The sequence below is a fragment of the Eschrichtius robustus genome, chromosome 6, assembly GCF_028021215.1.
Source record: "Eschrichtius robustus isolate mEscRob2 chromosome 6, mEscRob2.pri, whole genome shotgun sequence".
Lineage (NCBI taxonomy): Eukaryota > Metazoa > Chordata > Mammalia > Artiodactyla > Eschrichtiidae > Eschrichtius > Eschrichtius robustus.
Genome location: NC_090829.1, coordinates 12827024 through 12850203, shown reverse-complemented (window position 1 = coordinate 12850203; position 23180 = coordinate 12827024). Strand labels below are relative to the sequence as shown.

At 39.8% G+C, this 23180-nt stretch overlaps 1 protein-coding gene across 1 annotated transcript in view; it reads right to left on the bottom strand.

Annotated features, from left to right (window-relative positions):
* Positions 1 to 23180, bottom strand: part of NEK11 (NIMA related kinase 11) — a 275201-nt gene that overhangs the window by 186016 nt on the left and 66005 nt on the right. Inside the window, 3 exon segments of the mRNA XM_068545910.1 lie at positions 267 to 393; positions 1354 to 1418; positions 20849 to 20967. Of these exon segments, the coding sequence (XP_068402011.1) occupies positions 267 to 393; positions 1354 to 1418; positions 20849 to 20967 (311 nt within the window).

Below are 23180 nucleotides of genomic sequence, written 5' to 3'. Positions count from 1 at the left end.
ATTAGGAACTTTCCCTCGTGGTTCAAGAAGAAAAAATCTAAACCAACCAGTTAATCTATGAATAAAGAGAATTTTTGAAATCAATTTAATGGGATATATCAAGTTTCTAATCCAAAAGACCTTCTTTTACACTGCTCACAGAATAACTAATATTTAAAAGGGATAAAGTGAGTGTACGTAGTAAGTAAATGAGCCTAAAAACAAAATGCACCATCTCTCAGGGTAGCAAATGAATAAGGCGCCTGGACCAGCCCATGCACACTCACCAGATATCCGACTTTGTGTCATAGCCTTGGTGTTTCAGAGCCTCCGGGCTCATATAATGGGGAGTTCCAGTTAAAGTGGTGGCTAGATCACAGGATCCCATTAAGAGTCGAGAAACTCCAAAATCCCCTTGAAATAATAATTTTTATGAATACTTTAAAACACAAAAATCAGTACTGTGCTGGAAATTAACAACTGTCTAATTTGACAATTTTAATATGCAATGATTCATACCATTTTAAAGGGAAAGAAAAGTCACACATTTTAAATTATACAATACTGGTGAATAGCTTTAAAAATAAAAGCCTTATAGGAGAAAGAAGACTTTGAAGACAGGAAAGTGAATTATGTAAGCTAAAACGTTTTTTCTCGAATTATGGAAAACCAGCAACTTGAAACAAAAAGCTATTTCAAGTCTGAATAACAACAAACAGAATGATTCTGGAAGCACTGAATATAATGACTTGCAATTTTATCTGAGGGGGGAGAGTTTGTTCTTCATTTACAATACAGAAATTTTAAACAAAAAACCTGAGACTTTTCAAGAACATGACTATAAAAATTTGAATCTATCAGCTTCGGTATACTTGCCTAATTAGTTGCATGCTTTTATGTTTCCCCCTCTAAGAACACCTACATAAGATCAAACAATCCAGTAGCTGTTATGAGTGTAGGTACAGTTCTAAAGGAGAACTAACTATATCAACATTTTAATTATCTGTGATAACTGCTAATTGTTTGTGATAAAATAAGTGGGGGAGTGGGAAAACTGTAGTAATCAAACTAGTAAAACAAGTCTAATCATTTATTAATGGTTAGTGCATGGCATGGAATAGGAACTCAGAAGATATTTGTTGAATCTATCTAATATGTAGCAAATGTTTTATACCTCAGTTTATATCAGATAATCAGAAACAAAATAATTGGGTTTTTTGTTGTTGAGCACAACCAATCAAGAACAAAAATTTAGTAAGTTTGAATAAACCAATGATTATTCTAACACTTTTAGGTACTTTATACTCCAATTTGATATATTAATAACATCTAGAATATACTCTCTCATAGAATACATATTCCTTAAAATCTTACCAATTTTAAGTAGATTATTTTTCAGAAATATATTATTTGATTTCAAGTCTTGATGAAGTATCCTCCTACAAAAGGAAAAAAAGGATATACAATTTCATGCAAATATAAAATTTTAAAATCCAAATATAAATAATATATATGAGTGAATGTGAAGTGATTCACACATAAATATACACTCCCAGAGATATATCTTTCAATGTTCAAAAGCTTCAAAGTCACAACATTTTCTAAGTTCACTAAGAAAATCAGAGTTTTAAAACAAAGGTTTTAAAGACAGAGAAACATGTAATTGAGAGAAGGGTGATGTGCTTCCAACTATTTCAATAGGCCAGATTTTATTGTGTTTTAGTAGCATGATCTACATTGTACTATATCCAGTAACCATATACCCAGTTCACAGAGGAGTTATCACAAAGCTTTATAATCTATTATATACTATATATAATCTATTACATGCATATATATTATATCTTTATATTTATAATATACTATATATATTATAATCCAAATGTTCACATTTCATATATATGTGGAAATAATGTTGATGATGGTATTTAATAATAGATAACACTTAACAAGTTTTACTGTAAACCAGCAATGTAAATTATGTCAGTTAAGATTTTCATTTCTGAAATTATGAAAAATCAGACAACTTGAAAACTTTTGCCTAAAAAAACACCCAGAAATGTTGAATAAAGTATGTAAGTCTCTTCACATATAACACAGCTGAACCCCCAAGAAAATGAGGCAAATCCTTTGGGATTATACAAAAAGAAAACTGAAAATCAGAGGGAGCAATAGTTGCTGATGTCTCAGAAGCCCGAGCAACTCAGAACTCACAGCAGCCAAGACCTTGAGGCCATGTAATGTGGAGAGTTGGAACTAATATAAACACCTAAAGTCAGAATCCTATATGCAGTCCATATCTTAAGTGAAAATATGACCCAAGAAACATTCACTCACAAATAAACAAAATGGAGAAAAAAAATCTCTCCCTTCATATTTTGCAACCATGTCTCTCTGCTCACTTACATTTGGAATTCAAATATGCAAGAGCTGTATGGCTTAAGACATCCCAAACCAAGAAATTAACATAAAAATTGGTTCTCAGCTGTTAGTACCCTCTTGAGGTATCTGGCAGAAGCAAATGCAAACTGAATCAGCAGATAATATATAATAAAACTATACTTCAAAGCTACAGTAATCAAGACAGTATGGTACTGGTACAAAAACAGAAATATAGATCAATGGTACAGGATAGAAAGCCCAGAGGTAAACCCATACACATATGGTCACCTAATTTATGACAAAGGAAGCAAGAACATACAGTGGAGAAAAGACAGCCTCTTCAATAAGTGGTGCTGTTAAAACTGGAGAGCTACATGTAAAACAATGAAATTAGAACACTACCTAACTCCATACACAAAAATAAACTCCAAATGGATTAAAGACCTAAATATAAGACCAGACACTATAAAACTCTGAGAGGAAAACACACTTTGACATAAACCACAGCAAGATCTTTTTTGATCCACCTCCTACAGTAATGGAAATAAAAACAAAAATAAACAAATGGGACCTAATTAAACTTAAAAGCTTTTGCAGAGCAAGGGAAACCATATACAAGATGAAAAGACAACCCTCAGAATGGGAGAAAATATTTGCAAATGAAGCAACGGACAAAGGATTAATCTCCAAAATATACAAACAGCTCATGGAGCTCAATGTCAAAAAAACAAACAATCCAATTAAAAAATGGGCAGAAGACCTAAATAGACATTTTACCAAAGAAGACATACAGATGGCCAAGAGGCACATGAAAAGCTGCTCAACATCACTAATTATTAGAGAAATGCAAATCAAAATTATGAGGTATCACCTCACACTTGTCAGAATGGCCATCAACAAAAAATCTACAAACAATAAATGCTGGAGAGGGTGTGGAGAAACAGGAACCCTTTTGCACTGTTGGTGGGAATGTAAATTGATACAGCCACTATGGAGAACAGTATGGAGGTTCCTTAAAAAACTAAAAATAGAACTACCATATGACCCAGCAATCCCACTACTGGGCATATACCCTGAGAAAACCATAATTCAAAAAGAGACATGTACCCCAATGTTCATTGCAGCACTATTTACAATAGCCAGGACATGGAAACAACCTAAATGTCCAACAATAGGTGAATGGATAAAGAGGCTGTGGTACATATATACATATGGAACATTACTCAGCCATAAAAAGGAACAAAATTGGGTCATTTGTAGAGATGTGGATGGACCTAGAGTCTGTCATACAGAGTGAAGTAATCCAGAAAGAGAAAAATAAATATCGTATATTGATGCATATATGTGGAATCTAGAAAATAATATAGAGGAACCTATTTGTAGGGCAGGAATAGAGATGTAGATGTAGAGAACGAACATGTGGACAAAGTGGGGTAGGGGAGGGTGGGATGAATTGGGAGATTAGGTTTGACATAAATACACTACCATGTGTAAAACAGATAACTAGGGGGAACCTGCTGTAGAGCACAGGGAGCTCAGCTCAGTGCTCTGTGACGTCCTAGATGAGTGGCATGGGGGGGTGGGAGGGAGGTCCAAGAGGGAGGAGGTCCAAGAGGGAGGGGATATAGGTATACATATAGCTGATTCACTTCGTTGTACAGCAGAAACTAACACAACATTGTAAAGCAATTTTACTCCAATAAAATAAATAAATAAATAAATCCCTGAGAATTTCAGATAACTTAATAGGATATAAACTATAAAATAAGTATATTTCAAATGATTAAAATAATAAAGAATAGAAAACACGAGATAGAAACAGAATATTATCAAAAAAAGATGATGCTGATTTGAGAAACAACCAAATAGAATATCTCAGGGGAAAATGTGACCATTGAAATAAAAAACTCAAGATTAAGACCTCAGCTTCCAACTATGATGAAGTAAGCTTATATCACACTAAATCGCCCATCTTCCACAGTTGTATCGAGACCACTGCAAAATTTAAACAATGTAAAATTTGGGTAAATTTTTTAACAGCTCTTTGAAGATATCAGAGATCAGTCAAGGCGAACAAAGGCAGGCAGCACTTGAGGGGCCAGAACCTAAAAGAAAAGAGATGCACTGAGATGAGCAAGCACTTCCCACTGTGTTTTCCTCTCAGGCATTTGGCAGAAGCAGAGTTTCGTGGCCCAGAGCTTGCAGCAGTTTCACTGAGGTTGGAAAACAAAAACTGTAGTTCAGAGATACAAAAGGCAGCCAGGACTCGAGGGGCAAATTTTCCAGAGAAAAGGGAACAAAAGAGAAGTAAGTCTGACATTGTGAATAGATTTTATTCTGAGGCATTTGCTGAATCCTAAGCTGCTCAGGGGCAAGACATTCAGGAGAAAGCAGCTGCTAAGAGGTAAAAAACTAAGCAGAGTTTTCAGTAGATTCACAAAGCTGAGGAGGAGTCTTGGTAAATAACTAAAGCCTTCAGCTGAAAACCCTGAACACTGGAAATAAAGGCAAACTGGAAATAGACCAACCCTCACAAACCTAGCCTTAAACTATCTCAGTCCTAATTGGATCAAGGTGATCTGCATCTACTACCAGCCAGCAAAAAAAATCAAATCCTCTCCAGAGGAAGATAATCTCATCCAATATCTCTACACTATTTTACATATATTGTCCAACATTCACTCAAAAACTACAGGCATGCCAAGAGACAAGACCAAATGACCAAAAACAAAACAAACAAAAAGAAACAAATCCATATGTGATCCACCTACTGGAACTATTGGACAAGGATTTTAAAGTAACTATGATATGTTTAAGGAACTAAATGACACAATGAGAAAACTAGATTCTATAAACAATTTTTTAAAAGAACTGAATGGAAATTCTAGAATTGAAACAAATATAATTAAAATTAAGAATTCATTAGATATGTTTGAAAGCAGATAAGATGCAGCAGAAAAAAAGATTTAGAAATTGGAATAATGGTTAGTGAAAAATATTCAGTTCAAGTATTGAAAAATAATATTGATACTTAGACTAGGCAAGTAGAAGATGAGTTATAGATATAATACATCAACAGCCCCCACATATATAAATATGTAAATAAGTAAATCACCACTAGGTATTTTAAGAACAAGGCAAACTGTATGTTAGAAAGCAATTATGGGAAGTAATTGGCTGGTGCTGTGGTAATAGAACAATAAAATATATGCAACAGACCAGATATCAAGCTACCTGGTAAAATTTTTAAGTATAATTTGACTTTGTGGCTACAGTAAGCAAAAATGGTTCCAGAAAGAAAGTTTTTTCATGTGCTTTGTTAATATCCTTTCCTTTGAAGTATTTAGAAATCAAGTCCAAGAAATAACAAGGTGACTAGCAATATAGACAGTTGACATAAAATCTTTCTTCTAAAAAGCTCAAGTAGCTCTCCACCTATGTCCCCATAATTTCTATTTTCATGATGCCCAAGAGAGTTAAGTGTCCTGATTAAGAATGGATGATAGTGGTGGTCAAACACATGGTCGAGTTCCTGCCTACAACTCCCCATCAGGCCATTGTCCAAACCCTCAGCCTCCAGGACCACAGCAGAGTGAGGTCTGTGGAGGCAGCCACAGCAAGTGTTTCTCAGGCCCTGAGCCAGAGTAGGACTGTGGAGACGGTATGGACAGTTTAACCTTCATTTCCCCTTAAACCCTTATCTGAATAGTTTCTGAAACCTCAGCTCCCTCCCCACAGGTCTGTATTTATCCAGCAGGGTCTCAGGGTGGCCTGCAGACTCTTCTTGCCAAAGGTGCTGGCATGAGCAATGGCTCCGTGGTGATGCACAGCCCAGGCAGCTCCTGTTGCTGGTCTCTGCCATGTGGCCTTCATCCTAGACTCTGAAGCGGCTCCTGCCTGACTTCCTCATTGGTGTCCTGGGCCCCCAGGACCATGATAAGCCCTCTGTGCTATAAGCCAGGGGTGATGCCAGGTCCTTCTCAAACGTAGCTACACAGTAGGAGTTGCCGATACCTGGTACTGGAGTGGGGTCTCCTTGAAAAAGTGACCTCAGGACATCCCAAGAAGTGGGAACCAGGAGAAAGCAGGAATCTTCCACAACACCACAGACACAATTTCTCTCTGCTTTTCCATCTCCAGACCTGAGAGAGCACACCTCCATTCCCTGTCACATTTAGTAGGTCCTTTCCCTGGGAGCCTCACTACGTTAAAAATGAATTCCTCATACCACCTTTTGGGAAATGTTTAGCCATTCTAACACAATACCTCACCAAGTGGCTGGGGAAAGGTGTGGGTTGCTAGGTGACAAGGCACTCATCTTAGGGAAAGTGTCCCAGCCCTGTTCTCTCCTCCACTGTGAAAGCACCAAGAACACCAGCAAATGAGATCCCTGCAGAGAAGCTGCTCTGTGCTTCATGTTAAAAAATCTAGGCTAATTGAACAGAACCCCTTCAACAGAAGTGAGTTGGGGGGGGGGGGTGTTTTTTTGTTTTGTGCTTTCTATGTTAGCACTGGGGGCAAAAAAGGAGGAGGCTTTTTTGCCCCCAGAGCCTTCTTGTCTCTGCCCCCAAGAAGTTCCCTCATGCCCAGTTCTGCTGTGGCATCCAGAGACAACATTTCAAAGATTAGCTAATTAATTGGACCAAAAAGAAGAAAGGCTCTGAGTCACTCAAATAATGGCCCAGTTTATGGAGGCTTGGGGGACTTGGTGACAAGCCTCTGGACACAAACAGCTTTAACAAACTTAACTCTGTCTACTTGCCAGAGGTTCAGGCCCAGGGGGGGAGGAAGGAGTCTTAGAGCTACATTCTCAAGACAGCTTTCAGTGAACTGTGAAAATTCTCAGCTTTTAACACATTATTTATAAGTGTGTATGCCATATGCCATAGATTTAGAATATTACAAATGTATAAATAAACCAAATTAAAATAAGTACAGGAAAGCTCCAAAGGAGTAAACAAAATCTTCATTTCTTCTGTAACTTCATCCTTCTTAGTTTTTCCAGGGTCTTCTTTATCTCCTCTGCTGCTACACTGTATTAGTCAGGGTTCTCCAGAGAAACAGAACCAATAGAAGATACAGATATGGATATAGACACAATGGAGATTTATTATAAGGAACTGGCTCAAGAAATTATGGAGGCTGAGAAGTCCCAAGATCTGCTGTCTGCAAGCTGAAGACCCAGGAAAACTGGTGGTGTAATTCAGTCCTAGTCTGAAGACCTGAGACCAGGTGAGTCAATGATCTAGGTCCTTCAGTCCAAGGGCAGAAGAAGATGGGATGAGACATCCCAGCTCCCCAGTGAGGCAGGAAAAAGGGGGCAAATTCCTCCTTCCTCTGCCTTTTGTTTTATTCAGACCTTCAAGGGATGGATGTGTCCAACCACACTGGAGGGGGCAATCTACAGAGTCCACCGATCCAAATGTTAATCCTGTTACCGAGGCCAAGCTCGCTCCGCTCACTGCCAACAGGCAAATAAATCAGGAGATGAGGTATTGAGGTAAGGACTAGCGACTTTATTCGGAAAGCCAGCAGACTGAGAAGATGGCAGACTAGGGTCCTCTCAGAACACTATCTTATCAGGGTCTGGATGCCAGTTTCTTTTATAGAATTAGAGAGGGAAGTAAAGTAAAAAGGCAGAACAGAGAGGGAGAGGCAGGGAGGAAGTAAAAAGGGCCAACGGCCTTGCAAAACATCTCCTGGAATGGCCAGCCTCAGGGAGGGGATGTGTAATTTCTTCTTTCTTGCAGCCATTCACACATGGGTAGTGTTCCTGAGGCAGGCCATTATGTGTGATCACAGTAACAAAAGCAACAAAAAGCAAAGGCTGAAGTCAAAGAAACAGATCCAACATGGAGTCAAAATTGGCTCTTCCCTGTTACAATCCCATCTGGAAACACCCTCACAGACACACCCAGAAGCAATATTTAATGTGGGCAACTCACGGCCCACTCAAATTGACACATAAAATTAACCACCACATGCACTAAAAAACTTTGCAAGGAAATTTGCAACAGAAGAGCCAAATCCATCTTCTTCTTTTTTTCCAAAGTAATTTCCTAACTCATTTGTAAGCAGTCTATGTAATTTTCAAAATGCATTTGAATATATACTCTAGACCAGCGGTCCCCAACCTTTTTGGCACCAGGGACCGGTTTTGTGGAAGACAATTTTTCCACGGAAGAGGAGGGTAATTGTTCTGGCAGTAATGTGAGCGATGGGGAGAGATGGGGAGCGGCAGATGAAGCTTTGCTCGCTCGCCCGCCACTCACTTCCTGCTGTGTGGCCCGGTTCCTAACAGGCCACAGACAAGTACAGGTCCATGGCCCAGGGATTGGGGACCCCTGCTCTAGACCATAAGAGGAAAAGGCTGGAATAATGTTTCATAGACAGATCTATTTTATTGGTTATAGTTTGACAGATTTAAGTAGAAAGCTGAGGGAAGCATTGTGGTAGGCTGTATTCTTGTTTCCAAATATTTGCACCTCTTGTGCCTGGCAGCAGGTGTCTGCCTTGGCAGGAAGAGGCACCTCCACTGGGCTTGGTCATGTGACTTGCTTGGGTCAATAGCATGCAAACAGACCAGGCAACTGTCATGTCTGAGCAGAATTTTAAGAACCATTGAGTGTTTCCCATAAATCTCTTGCTTTTCCCTCTTCCAGGAGAAAGCATGTCCCAGACAAGAGCTGCTCCTTCAGAGTAGGCAGTGGTATGGGAAGACTTGCAGCTGATCTGCAGCCAATATGCAACAAAAGCAAGAAATGACTGTCCTAAGTCACCGAGGTTGGGGTTTTGTGTTAACACAGCATGAGGAAGGAGTTTTAGTGCTACAGTCTCAAGGTAGCTTTGAGTGAACTGTGAATACTCTTAGCTTTATACATTATTATTTATAAGTGTCCATGCCATATGCTACAAGAACAACTCATGGCTCACTCAGATTGACATAAATTAACCATCACATGCACAATGACAAGTTTTTCTCTTTCCCCAAGATCTAGGCCCTCACTTCTAACGTTTTTTTCTCCTTCTCCTTGCCCTTCCCCTTCCTCTGCTTTCCCTCCCTCTGTCTCCTCCTCCTCCACCTCCTTCTTCTCCTCCCTCTGTATCTCTTTCTCTCCATATTCCACTAAGAATATTTATAATTAAACTCAGCACTATTGCTTCAAACCTGTCTTTCCAACTTCTTGCTCACCCTCAGCTGATGAACAGGTTCATCTTTGACCTTCTCCTAGCATGCCTCACAACCTGCTTAATGTCAAGTTTGGTCATTTCAGCTTGTCGAATTCACCCTCACCCTTCCACGCTGCCCAGTGCTGTCACCTTGGCTCAGGTCTTACAACCTCAGGCATAGATATTATAAAGGTTCCAGGTTGATAACCCAAGTCCCCCTCTCTCCCCCCTATAATTTATCATCTAATCCTCCTGAAGTTCTGGTCACACTACAGCTCCATTCAGAAGGTTTCTGTGGTATCAATGTCTATGCTACAAAACAAAGCCCTCTACAATCTGATCTAATTTGATCAGATCTACAGTCTGATGTACAATCTGATCTACCTTGACTCACAGCTCCATTCATGTACTCCAAGAGCCTTTCTGATGGGACCACTCATCATTTACCCTAAAAGTACGATGTTTTCCCAGCTCTGTGACTTTGCTCACTCTGTTCCCTAACTGGAAAGTTCTGACCCATCTTCTACCATATTCAAAATGCACCGTGGTTCAAATATCACTCCTTCCAAGAAGCCTTCATTGATTCTCCCAAGTAAAAGCATTACTCCCTCTTCTGAGCTCCTATAGCAGGGATCCCCAACCCCCGGGCCGTGGACCAGTACTGACCTGTGGCCTGTTAGGAACTGGGCCGCACAGCAGGAGGTGAGCGGCAGGTGAGCGAGTGAAGCTTCATCTGCCGCTCACCATCGCTCGCATTACCGCCCGAACCATCCCCACCACCCCCACCCACCCCTGGTCCGTGGAAAAACTGTCTTCCACAAAACCAGTCCCTGGTGCCAAAAAGATTGGGGACCGCTGTCCTATAGCACTTAAATTGTACTTTTCTTGGCACTCTTATCACCTGTTTTAAATTAAGAGTATAATTTACATTAAAGTATATAAATCTTAGGCTTGATGAACTTTTACATACACATCACACTTGTAATCCTCCACCCAGATCAAGATGTATAACATTTCCAGCATCCCAGGAGGTTTCTTTGTTCCCCTTCCAGTCGAAATTCCCTTCCAAACATAACCTCTATTCTGATTCACCCGACATTGGTTTTGCCTGTTTTTGAACGTCATACAAACGGAGCCATATAGTACCCACTCTTTTGTGTCTGTTTTCCTCACCCAACATCACATCTCTGAGATTCATCAGATTGTGCATATCAATCATGTGTTCTTTTTTATTGCAGAGTACCCCATTGTATGACTATACCATAATTTATTTAACAATTCTACTGTAAATGGACATTTTTCTGTGTTTTGGCTATTACAAATAAGGCTTCTATGGTTATTTTTGTACATGTCTTTTGTTGGATATAGGTACTCATATTTCACCTCACAAATAGAATTACTGGGTCATAAGGTATTTAAACGTTTGGCTGGGGAGGAGAAGATGGCGGAAGAGTAAGACGTGGAGATCACCTTCCTCAACACAGATACATCAGAAATACATCTACACGTGGAACTGCTCCTATAGAACACCCACTGAACGCTGGCAGAAGATGTCAGACCTCCCAAAAGGCAAGAAACTCCCCACGTACCTGGGTAGGGCAAAAGAAAAAAGAAACAACAGAGACAAAAGAATAGGGACGGGACCTGCACCAGTGGGAGGGAGCTGAGAAGGAGGAAAGGTTTCCACACACTAGGAAGCCCCTTCGTGGGCAGAAACTGCGGGTGGCAGAGGGGGGAAGCTTCTGAGCCATGGAGGAGAGCGCAGCAACAGGGGTGCGGAGGGCAAAGCAGAGAGATTCCTGCACAGAGGAGCGGTGCCGACCAGCACTCACCAGCCCGAGAGGCTTGTCTGCTCACCCGCCGGGGCGGGCGGGGGCTGGGAGCTGAGGCTCGGGCTTCAGAGGTCAGATCGCAGGGAGAGGACTGGGGTTGGCAGCATGAACACAGCCTGAAGGGGCTAGTGCACCACAGCTAGCTGGGAGGGAGCCCGGGAAAAAGTCTGCAGCTGCCGAAGAGGCAAAAGACTTTTTCTTGCCTCTTTGTTTCGTGGCGCGCAAGGAGAGGGGATTCAGAGCGCCGCCTAAACAAGCTCCAGAGACGGGCACGAGCCGCGGCTATCAGCGCAGACCCCAGAGACGGGCATGAAATGCTAAGGCTGCTGCTGCCGCCACCAAGAAGCCTGTGTGCAAGCACAGGTCACTATCCACACCGCCCCTCCCGGGAGCCTGTGCAGCCCGCCACGGCCAGGCTCCCGTGATCCAGGGACAACTTCCCCGGGAGAACGCACGGCGCGCCTCAGGCTGCTGCAACGTCATGCCGGCCTCTGCTGCCGCAGGCTCGCCCCGCATCCGTACCCCTCCCTCCCCCCGCCCAGAGCCCCCTAATCAGCTGCTCCTTTAACCCCGGCCTGTCTGAGCAAAGAACAGACACCCTCAGGCGACCTACATGCAGAGGCGGGTCCAAATCCAAAGCTGAAACGCAGGAGCTGTGCGAACAAAGAAGAGAAAGGGAAATTTCTCCCAGCAGCCTCAGAAGCAGAGGATTAAAGGTCCACAAACAACCTGATGTACCTGCATCTGTGGGATACCTGAATAGACAACGAATCATCCCAAATTAAGGAGGTGGACTTTGGGAGCAAGATATATTATTTTTTCCCCTTTTCCTCTTTTTGAGAGTGTGTATGTGTACGCTTCTGTGTGAGATTTTGTCTGTATAGCTTTGCTTTCACCATTTGTCCTAGGGTTCTGTCCATCCGTTTTTTGGGGGGTTTTTTTGTTTGTTTGTTTGTTTTACTTAAAAATTTTTTTTTCTTTTTTTCTTAATAATTATTTTTTATTTTTTTATTTTAATAACTTTATTTTATTTTATCTTTATTTTATTTTATCCTCTTTCTTTTTTTCTTTCTATTTTTTCTCCCTTTTATTCTGAGACATGTGGATGAAAGGCTCTTGGTGCTCCAGCCAGGCATCAGGGCTGTGCCTCTGAGGTGGGAGAGCCAACTTCAGGACATGGGTCCACAAGAGACCTCCCAGCTCCACGTAATACCAAACGATGAAAATCTCCCAGAGATCTCCATCTCAACACCAAGACCCAGCTTCACTCAACGACCACCAAGCTATAGTGCTGGACACCCTATGCCAAACAACTAGCAAGACAGGAACACAGCCCCATCCATTAGCAGAGAGGCTGCCTAAAATCATAATAAGGCCACAGACACCCCAAAATACACCACCAGACGTGGATGTGCCCACCAGAAAGACAAGATCCAGCCTCATCCACCAGAGCTCAGGCACTAGTTCCCTACACCAGGAAGCCTACACAACCCACTGAACCAACCTTAGCCACTGGGGACAGATACCAAAAACAACGGGAACTACAAACCTGCAGTCTGTGAAAAGGAGACCCCAAACACAGTAAGATAAGCAAAATGAGACAACAGAAAAACACACAGCAGATGAAGGAGAAGGGTCAAAGCACACCAGACTTAACAAATGAAGAGGAAATAGGTAGTCTACCTGAAAAAGAATTCAGAATAATGATAGTAAGGATGATCCAAAATCTTGGAAATAGAATAGACAAAATGCAGGAAACATTTAACAAGGACGTAGAAGAACTAAAGAGAAACCAAGCAATGATGAAAAACACAATAAATGAAATTAAACATACTCTAGATGGGATCAATAGCAGAATAACTGAGGCAGAAGAACGGATAAGTGACCTGGAAGATAAAATGGTGGAAATAACTAGTACAGAGCAGGATAAAGAAAAAAGAATGAAAAGAACTGAGGACAGTCTCAGAGACCTCTGGGACAACATTAAACGCACCAACATTCGAATTATAGGGGTCCCAGAAGAAGAAGAGAAAAATAAAAGGACTGAGAAAATATTTGAAGAGATTATAGTTGAAAACTTCCCTAATATGGGAAAGGAAATAGTTAATCAAGTCCTGGAAGCACAGAGAGTCCCATACAGGATAAATCCAAGGAGAAACACGCCAAGACACATATTAATCAAACTATCAAAAATTAAATATAAAGAAAACATATTAAAAGCAGCAAGGGAAAAACAACAAATAACACACAAGGGAATCCCCATAAGGTTAACAGCTGATATTTCAGCAGCAACTCTGCAAGCCAGAAGGGAGTGGCAGAACATATTTAAAGTGATGAAGGAGAAAAACCTACAACCAAGATTACTCTACCCAGCAAGGATCTCATTCAGATTTGATGGAGAAATTAAAACCTTTACAGACAAGCAAAAGCTAAGAGAGTTCAGCACCACCAAACCAGCTTTACAACAAATGCTAAAGGAACTTCTCTAGGCAGGAAACACAAGAGAAGGAAAACACTTACCACAACAAACCCAAACCATTTAAGAAAATGGGAATAGGAACATACATATCGATAATTACCTTAAATGTAAATGTATTAAATGCTCCCACCAAAAGACACAGACTGGATGAATGGATACAACAACAAGACCCATATATATGCTGTCTACAAGAGACCCACTTCAGACCTAGGGACACATACAGACTGAAAGTGAGGGGATGGAAAAAGATATTCCATGCAAATGGAAATCAAAAGAACGCTGGAGTAGCAATTCTCATATGAGACAAAATAGACTTTAAAATAAAGACTATCACAAGAGACAAAGAAGGACACTATATAATGATCAAAGGGATTGATTCAAGAAGAAGATATAACAATTGTAAATATTTATGCACCCAACATAGGAGCACCTCAATACATAAGGCAAATACTAACAGCCATAAAAGGGGAAATCGACAGTAACACAGTCATAGTGGGGGACTTTAACACCACACTTTCACCAATGGACAGATCATCCAAAATGAAAATAAATAAGGAAACACAAGCTTTAAATGATACATTAAAAAAGATGGACTTAATTGATATTTATAGGACATTCCACCCAAAAACAACAGAATACACATTTTTGTCAAGTGCTCATGGAACATTCTCCAGGATAGATCATATCTTGGGTCACAAATCAAGCCTTGGTAAATTTAAGAAAATTGAAATCGTATCAAGTATCTTTTCCGACCACAACACTATGAGACTATATATCAATTACAGGAAAAGATCTGTAAAAAATACAAACACATGGAAGCTACACAATACACTACTTAATAACAAAGTGAGCACTGAAGAAATCAAAGGGGAAATCAAAAAATACCTAGAAACAAATGACAATGTAGACACGACGACCCAAAACCTATGGGATGCAGCAAAAGCAGTTCTAAGAGGGAAGTATATAGCAATACAAGCCTAACTCAAGAAAACAGGAAACATCTTGAATAAACAACCTAACCGTGCACCTAAAGCAATTAGAGAAAGAAGAACAAAAAAAAAAACCCAAAGTTAGCAGAAGGAAAGAAATCATAAAGATCAGATCAGAAATAAATGAAAAAGAAATGAGGGGAACAATAGCAAAGATCAATAAAACTAAAAGGTGGTTCTTTGAGAAGATAAACAAAATTGATAAACCATTAGCCAGACTCATCAAGAAAAAAAGGGAGAAGACTCAAATCAATAGAATTAGAAACGAAAAAGAAGTAACAACTGACACTGCAGAAATACAAAAGATCATGAGAGATTACTACAAGCAACTCTATGCCAATAAAATGGACAACCTGGAAGAAATGAACAAATTCTTAGAAATGCACAACCTGCCGAGACTGAACCAGGAAGAAACAGAAAATATGAACAGACCAATCACAAGCACTGAAATTGAAACTGTGATTAAAAACCTTCCAACAAACAAAAGCCCAGGACCAGATGGCTTCACAGGCGAATTCTATCAAACATTTAGAGAAGAGCTAACACTTATCCTTCTCAAACTCTTCCAAAATATTGCAGAGGGAGTAACACTCACCAGCTCATTCTACGAGGCCACCATCACCTTGATACCAAAACCAGACAAAGATGTCACAAAGAAAGAAAACTACATGCCAATATCACTGATGAACATAGATGCAAAAATCTTCAACAAAATACTAGCAAACAGAATCCAACAGCACATTAAAAGGATCATACACCATGATCAAGTGGGGTTTATCCAAGGAATGCAAGGATTCTTCAATATACGCAAATCAATCAACGTGATACAACATATTAACAAATTGAAGGAGAAATACCATATGATCATCTCAATAGATGCAGAGAAAACTTTCAACAAAATTCAACATCCATTTATGATAAAAGCCCTGCAGAAAGTAGGCATAGAGGGAACTTTCCTCAACATAATAAAGGCCATATATGACAAACCCACAGCCAACATTGTCCTCAATGGTGAAAAACCGAAACCATTTCCACTAAGATCAGGAAAAAGACAAGGATGCCCACTCTCACCACTATTATTCAACATAGTTTTAGAAGTGTTAGCCACAGCAATCAGAGAAGAAAAAGAAATAAAAGGAATCCAAATTGGAAAAGAAGAAGTAAAGCTGTCACTGTTTGCAGATGACATGATACTATACATAGAGAATCCTAAAGATGTCACCAGAAAACTACTAGAGCTAATCAATGAATTTGGTAAAGTAGCAGGATACAAAATTAATGCCCAGAAATCTCTTGCATTCCTATACACTAATGATGAAAAATCTGAAAGTGAAATTAAGAAAACACTCCCATTTACCATTGCAACAAAAAGAATAAAATATCTAGGAATAAACCTACCTAAGGAGACAAAAGACCTGTATGCAGAAAATTATAAGACACTGATGAAAGAAATTAAAGATGATACAAATAGATGGAAAGATATACCATGTTCTTGGATTGGAAGAATCAACATTGCGAAAATGATTCTACTGCCCAAAGCAATCTACAGATTCAATGCAATCCCTATCAAACTACCACTGGCATTTTTCACAGAACTAGAACAAAAAATGTCACAATTTGTATGGAAACACAAAAGACCCTGAATAGCCAAAGCAATCTTGAGAACGAAAAATGAAGCTGGAGGAATCAGGCTCCCTGACTTCAGACTATACTACAAAGCTACAGTAATCAAGACAGTTTGGTACTGGCACAAAAACAGAAACATAGGTCAATGGAACTGGATAGAAAGCCCAGAGATAAACCCACACACATATGGTCACCTTATCTTTGATAAAGGAGACAATCATATACAGTGGAGAAAAGACAACTTCTTCAATAAGTGGTGTTGGGAAAACTGGACAGGTACATGTAAAAGTATTAAATTAGAACACTCCCTAACACCATACACAAAAATAAACTCAAAATGGATTAAAGACCTAAATGTAAGGCCAGACACAATCAAACTCTTAGAGGAAAACATAGGCAGAACACTCTATGACATAAATCACAGCAAAATCCTTTTTGACCCAGCTCCTGGAGAAATGGAAATAAAAACAAAAATAAACAAATGGGACCTAATGAAACTTAACAGCTTTTGCACAGCAAAGGAAACCATAAACAAGACCAAAAGACAACCCTCAGAATGGGAGAAAATATTTGCAAATGAAGCAACTGACAAAGGATTAATCTCCAAGATTTACAAGTAGCTCATGCAGCTCAATAACAAAAAAACAAACAACCCAATCCAAAAACGGGCAGAAGACCTACATAGACATTTCTCCATTGAAGACATACTGATTGCCAACAAACACATGAAAGAATGCTCAACATTATTAATCATTAGAGAAATGCAACTCAAAACTACAATGAGATATCATCTCACACCGGTCAGAATGGCCATCATCAGAAAATCTAGAAAAAATAAATGCTGGAGAGGGTGTGGAGAAAAGTTCTGTTCTGTTCTGCTTGCACTGTTGGTGGGAATGTAAATTGATACAGCCACTATGGAGAACACTATGGAGGTTCCTTAAAAAACTAAAAATAGAACTACCATACGACCCAGCAATCCCACTACTGGGCATATACCCTGAGAAAACCATAATTCAAAAAGAGTCATGTACCAAAATGTTCATTGCAGCTCTATTTACAATAGCCAGGACATGGAAGCAACCTAAATGTCCATCATCGTATGAATGGATAAAGAAGATGTGGCACATATATACAATGGAATATTACTCAGCCATAAAAAGAAATGAAATGGAGTTATTTGTAGTGAGGTGGATGGAGTTAGAGTCTGTCATACAGAGTGAAGTAAGTCAGAAAGAGAACAACAAATACTGTATGCTAACACATATGTATGGAATCTAAGGGAAAAAAAAAAAAGGTCATGAAGAACCTAATGGCAAGACGGGAATAAAGACACAGACCTACTAGAGAACAGACTTGAGGATATGGGGAGGGGGAAGGGTAAGCTGTGACAAAGTGAGAGAGTGGCATGGACATATATACACTACCAAACGTAAAATAGATAGCTAGTGGGAAGCAACCGCATAGCACAGGGAGATCAGCTCTGTGCTTTGTGACTACTTAGAGGTGTGGGAGGGAGGGCGATGCAAGAGGGAAGAGATATGGGAACATATGTATATGTATAACTGATTCACTTTGTTATAAAGCAGAAACTAACACACAATTGTAAAGCAATTATACTCCAATACAGATGTTAAATAACTAAATAACTAACTAACTAACTAACTAAATAAATAAATGTTTGGCTTTGGAGGTATCAATACTACCAAACATTTTTCCCAAGTAGTTATACCAATTCACACCCTAACAGCAATGTAAGAGAATTCCAATAGCTCCACCTCCTTGCCAATACTCGTTATTGTCAGAGATTTTTAACCCCTTCTGGTGGCTAGGCCCTCATTCTATATTGAATTACAACCACAAACAATAACACTTACACAGGGCTTGACAATTTGCAAACTTTCTAAGTGTGTAGTATCTCAAAGCATATTCCCCACAGCCCTATAAAGTAAGCAAGGAGAGTCCCATTATGATCTCTATTTTATAGATGAGGAAACGAAGGCTCAGAAAGGTTAAGCAGATCGCCCAAGGCCATAAGCCACATGCAGTAGAGACCATGAACTCTGTATATCCACCATGCTATACGGTTTACAGTTATTGGGGGACATGTTTTATCTCTGTTAGTTTACTAACAGCTCTTCGAGGTTAGGCTTTATTTTAACTTAACGCTATTTAATAAATGAATGAATGAACTTAAATATAAAATTGAAATTTCTCCATCTATAGAGAAAAACTTTACAATAATTGGTTACAATAACATAATGAGGGACTTCCCTGGTGGCGCAGTGGTGAAGAACCTGCCTGCCAATGCAGGGGACACAGGTTCAAGCCCTGGTCCAGGAAGATCCCACATGCCGTGGAGCAACTAAGCCCGTGTACCACAACTACTGAACCTGTGTTCTAGAGCCCGTGAGCCACAACTACTGAGCCCGCGTGCCACAACTACTGAAGCACGCCTGCCACAACTACTGAAGCCTGTGTGCCTAGAGCCTGTGCTCCACAATGAGAAGCCACTGCAATGAGAAACCCCCGCACCGCAATGAAGAGGAGCCCCCGATCGCCGCAAACTAGAGAAAGACTGCAGGCAGCAAGGAAGACCCAACGCAGCCAAAAATAAGTAAATAAGTTTATTTTAAAAATAATAATAATAACATAATGAAAGAAGCATCATCATTTGTTATCTGAATCACAAAGGGTGGTATTTCAGATCCACAGATCCACAAATACCGAAACATTTAACCCTATTTAATGACTTTCTTTGAATGGTGAAGGATTCAAAACAAATTTAAATCCTCTCTTTGAAGGATTTTTTTAAACACTTTTTTCTTTTTTTTAAATTAATTTATTTTTTGGCTGCGTTAGGCCTTTGTTGCTGCACGTGGGCTTTCTCTAGTTGCGGCGAGCGGGGGCTACTCTTCATTGTGGTGCGCGGGCTTCTCATTGTGGTGGCTTCTCTTGTTGTAGAGCATGGGCTCTAGGCACAAGGGCTTCAGTAGTTGCAGCACGTGGGCTCAGCTGTTCTGCAGCATGTGGGATCTTCCCAGACCAGTGCTCAAACCCATGTCCCCTGCATTGGCAGGTGGATTCTTAACCAGTGTGCCACCAGGGAAGTCCCTTGAGGGATTATTTTTAACTCATTTATTTTAACTATTACTAAGCAGACCCAAAATGTATCAAAAAATGTTTGGGTTCCTAAATCAACCAGATTTCAGTTTTATATTTTACACACTGAACACCAAAGTTGGCATCTTTATATGTGTTGTTTTCCTTGTGTCTAAGTTAACAAATATGCCAAGGAATAGTAGAGAAAATAAAAGGAATACGAATGTAACTGTATGCACACAGAAGTCTTATATTCAGCAGCTTTGGTAGTTTTTTAAAAGATTATTTGATATTCTTTTATCATTGTCTCTTAGGATAGTTTGACACCATTCAAAAGATTATTGTGAGTTGTCAATAAGTCAGTGGCTGTCTGTCTCATCAAGCATGTGTTTCAGAAGATACACAGCGAAGCACAGAATAATCGGATTACTTTTTATGCCATCAGAAAGCACAGATGACACATTTAAGCTATTTGACATTCATGGACAGCCAGGCGTTGGTGTCCCCTACAAACTCCCACTTTTGTTCAAGAAGAATGTTATGTTCTGCCCCATCCTAAGTTGAAAGCTAACATGGACCCCTCACAGCATCTACTTTTATTTGTCTATGTATGTTCATCTTTTCAAATGCATTCATATCATGTTATGAGCCTATAAAACATTTAACATCTAAAACATCTTGCTTTTGACCTGTGAAAAAAATAGTAAAAAGTTTTAAAACACATTTTTGAGGCTGAGATTGCAAAGGCAAATTATAAACAACTGAACCATAAGCATACTTTGACCTCCTTTATCAGATATTTAATGTCAAAACTGACTGGTCTGAACACTTATATCTTCTGCCTCAATTCCTTTAGCTCATCTTGGAATGTGAGCACAGCTAGATGTGCACTGACACACTCCAAAATAACCCCGCCGTCTATCTGCAGCATGCTAGGGTATTCACAGCTCAAGCCTGCTGGAAGATGTAATAAATTCATAGCAAGCTAAAGGTATCTGAGAATTGCTTGTGGCTCACAGGATAGGATCAGATATAGAGGAATGTGTTTAATACAAGTTTCTGTCTTGTATTTAAGGCCAGTTTGATTTCTAGAACAACAACAAAAAAGGTAATCAAATAAATCCTCTAATCATTCGACAGTTTCCTATGGAAAAACATATCATCGATGTTTAACTACAGTCATTTACCTTTGGACTTGCTTCCTTTCAATTCTACCTCCCAAATTTCATTTTTCAAGTTCAGATGTGACTGTTAAAAAAACACTGTCCTTCAGTAACAAATGAACATACCTTTCATGCATGTAGTCAACTCCCAGCAACAGCTGGATAAACCATTCTATTATTTGACTCTCTGGAAAGGTTTTTCCAGCTTCTTTATATTCCTGAATTTTATAGTCCAGATCTCGGCCCTGAAACAAAATAGCATAATTTTTCGTATTTTCCTTCAGTTAGGAATTTAAAATCAATCTCTCTTAACAAGGGCTGACGCACAGCGGCCATTGTTAATAACAGCACAGTGGGGTCGCACTGGCGCTTGGGAACTATCGCTGCACAGACCCTCTCCTGACCAAACGCTGCCAGCCTCCTGAGCCCTCTTCTCAACCAGGCATCCACTTTCGCCTATAAAGCCTTGAACAAATGCTAACATATTTCTAACAGCTCAAGGTCACATCCCTAGGATGACCCTCGTCCCCCTTAAAGTGACTGCTTGAGAAAACTCAAGGCTGCCGAAGGAACTGACTATTCCAGCCATACCTCAAGATGGAGCCCCTGTCCCCTGCTCTCTGGGGAGAGCAGGAGCCCAACTTCAATAAGTGCCAGTTAGCAAACCCAGGTGGTTTCACAGGAACCAACCCCCTTCCCACTTTCTGCAATATGTCAGTCCCCTGACTCTGCTCAGGCCCCCTGCCTGCATTGCCTCCCCTGCCCCCCACTCCCTCCCTCTCCCTTTAATTCACCCAATTACTTTGCACACAGCACAGTGGAGCTCAGCTCTTTCCCCTCCTGTCAGTGGTTACTGAAGAAACTCTGTTTTCAGTGCTTTAACTATTGTCCGGCTGTGTTTATCTTTGACACCACACAAGAACAAAATCCTTCTAAAGGGCCTTAACTTTTATTACATTACCTAAATTCTACCTAAAAATTGTCTTTATTATATTACATTACATATTTATATGTACTTGCATAAAACTAGGAATAATTCTCCTTATGCTTGGAGTTTTATATAACTATAGAACCCTAACATGTATACAAATTAAAAACACAGAGCCAATAAAATTCAAATTAGTGAAGTTAATTTAGTATCAAGTGGTGATGTTTTGGTGCTTACATTGTGCATATGGTGCTGGTGCTGGAGTATCGATTCTTTTCAGTTTGTCAAGCCCTGACTCTTGCATCCTGGAGATGGCCTCTCTCTCCTCTTCTCTATTTAACTACAGCAACTCTCAGGAATACAGCACCTGCTGATTCCTGCAGGGCCCACACACATCATTTAAGCATTAGCAGTCTCTGTCCTACTACTCACTGCTGTTCAGTTAAGGAATAACACTTGGTGCCAAAAACTAATCCAGATCACAAATGACAAACACCTAAAATTGCCTGGCAGTGTCTGATACAAGACCCTTTCTGATTATGCTGATATTAATGTATGTAAACTACCATAGAAATGAAGACACGAAGTGTTAAATTCTCTTAGAGAACTGCTACACCTTATCCCTTTTACCTTAAAACGCTGAAAAATTAGAGACAATTCAAAAGGCTTTCCTCTGAAGAAAAGGACGGGTTAACTGCGACTGTGTTTGGTCTTTGGAGGATGCCAACAACACAGGCCCACAAAGAGAAGAGGTACTTGCTCCGCCCATAAGGAGCATCAGAGCCAAACATTAAGCTACGCAGACTATTCCTGACAGAGTCATCATCATTAGATGCAAAGGAAAAGCACTCATCGGCAATGAAACAATCAAAGAAAAATAACTTCTAATTGAACAACATCAGGTCAACTGACTAACTCATGTGTAATGCATTTTTATTTCCCTTCAGTGCAATGTACAAATATTTGCCTAGCATTTTCTCTCCTTCTACACAGGGCATGACGAGTCAAAAGTGGCATATTAAACAACTCGCACCCTCACTCAAACTCGATATCTGGCTGGATTTTCTGGGCCAAGGCGATCAAAGTTTAAGGAATGAATTGAATATTTGACTCCTTGTCAAAAAGACCCACATTTCCTTCTCATTCTCCAAACCTGCCTTTATAGCCTCTCTTTTTAATCCTAGAGTTTATCAAAATTCTGTTGGATCATACAAGTTGTAGTGTCATAATGTTTCGAGAAGTTGCACAGAACATTTTTTGACATCAGATTATTATAGCATCCTGTGAAGTAGACATTGAAAAGTCCTTCAGATGAAAGGTGAGCTGTAAATGTATGTATTTTTCCAAACCCAGATTTCCTTTTCTACCCAAGAGGACTCTAGCAAACTTTTCTCTCACACAAAAAAGAAAAAAAATTTTTAATAACAAAACAAGATCTCCTTTCAATATCCCATTTAGATTCTCAGAATATGATAAAACAACTTCAGTGGCAAAAAGATAATTATCTACATGTTGCCATCCCCTTCCTGA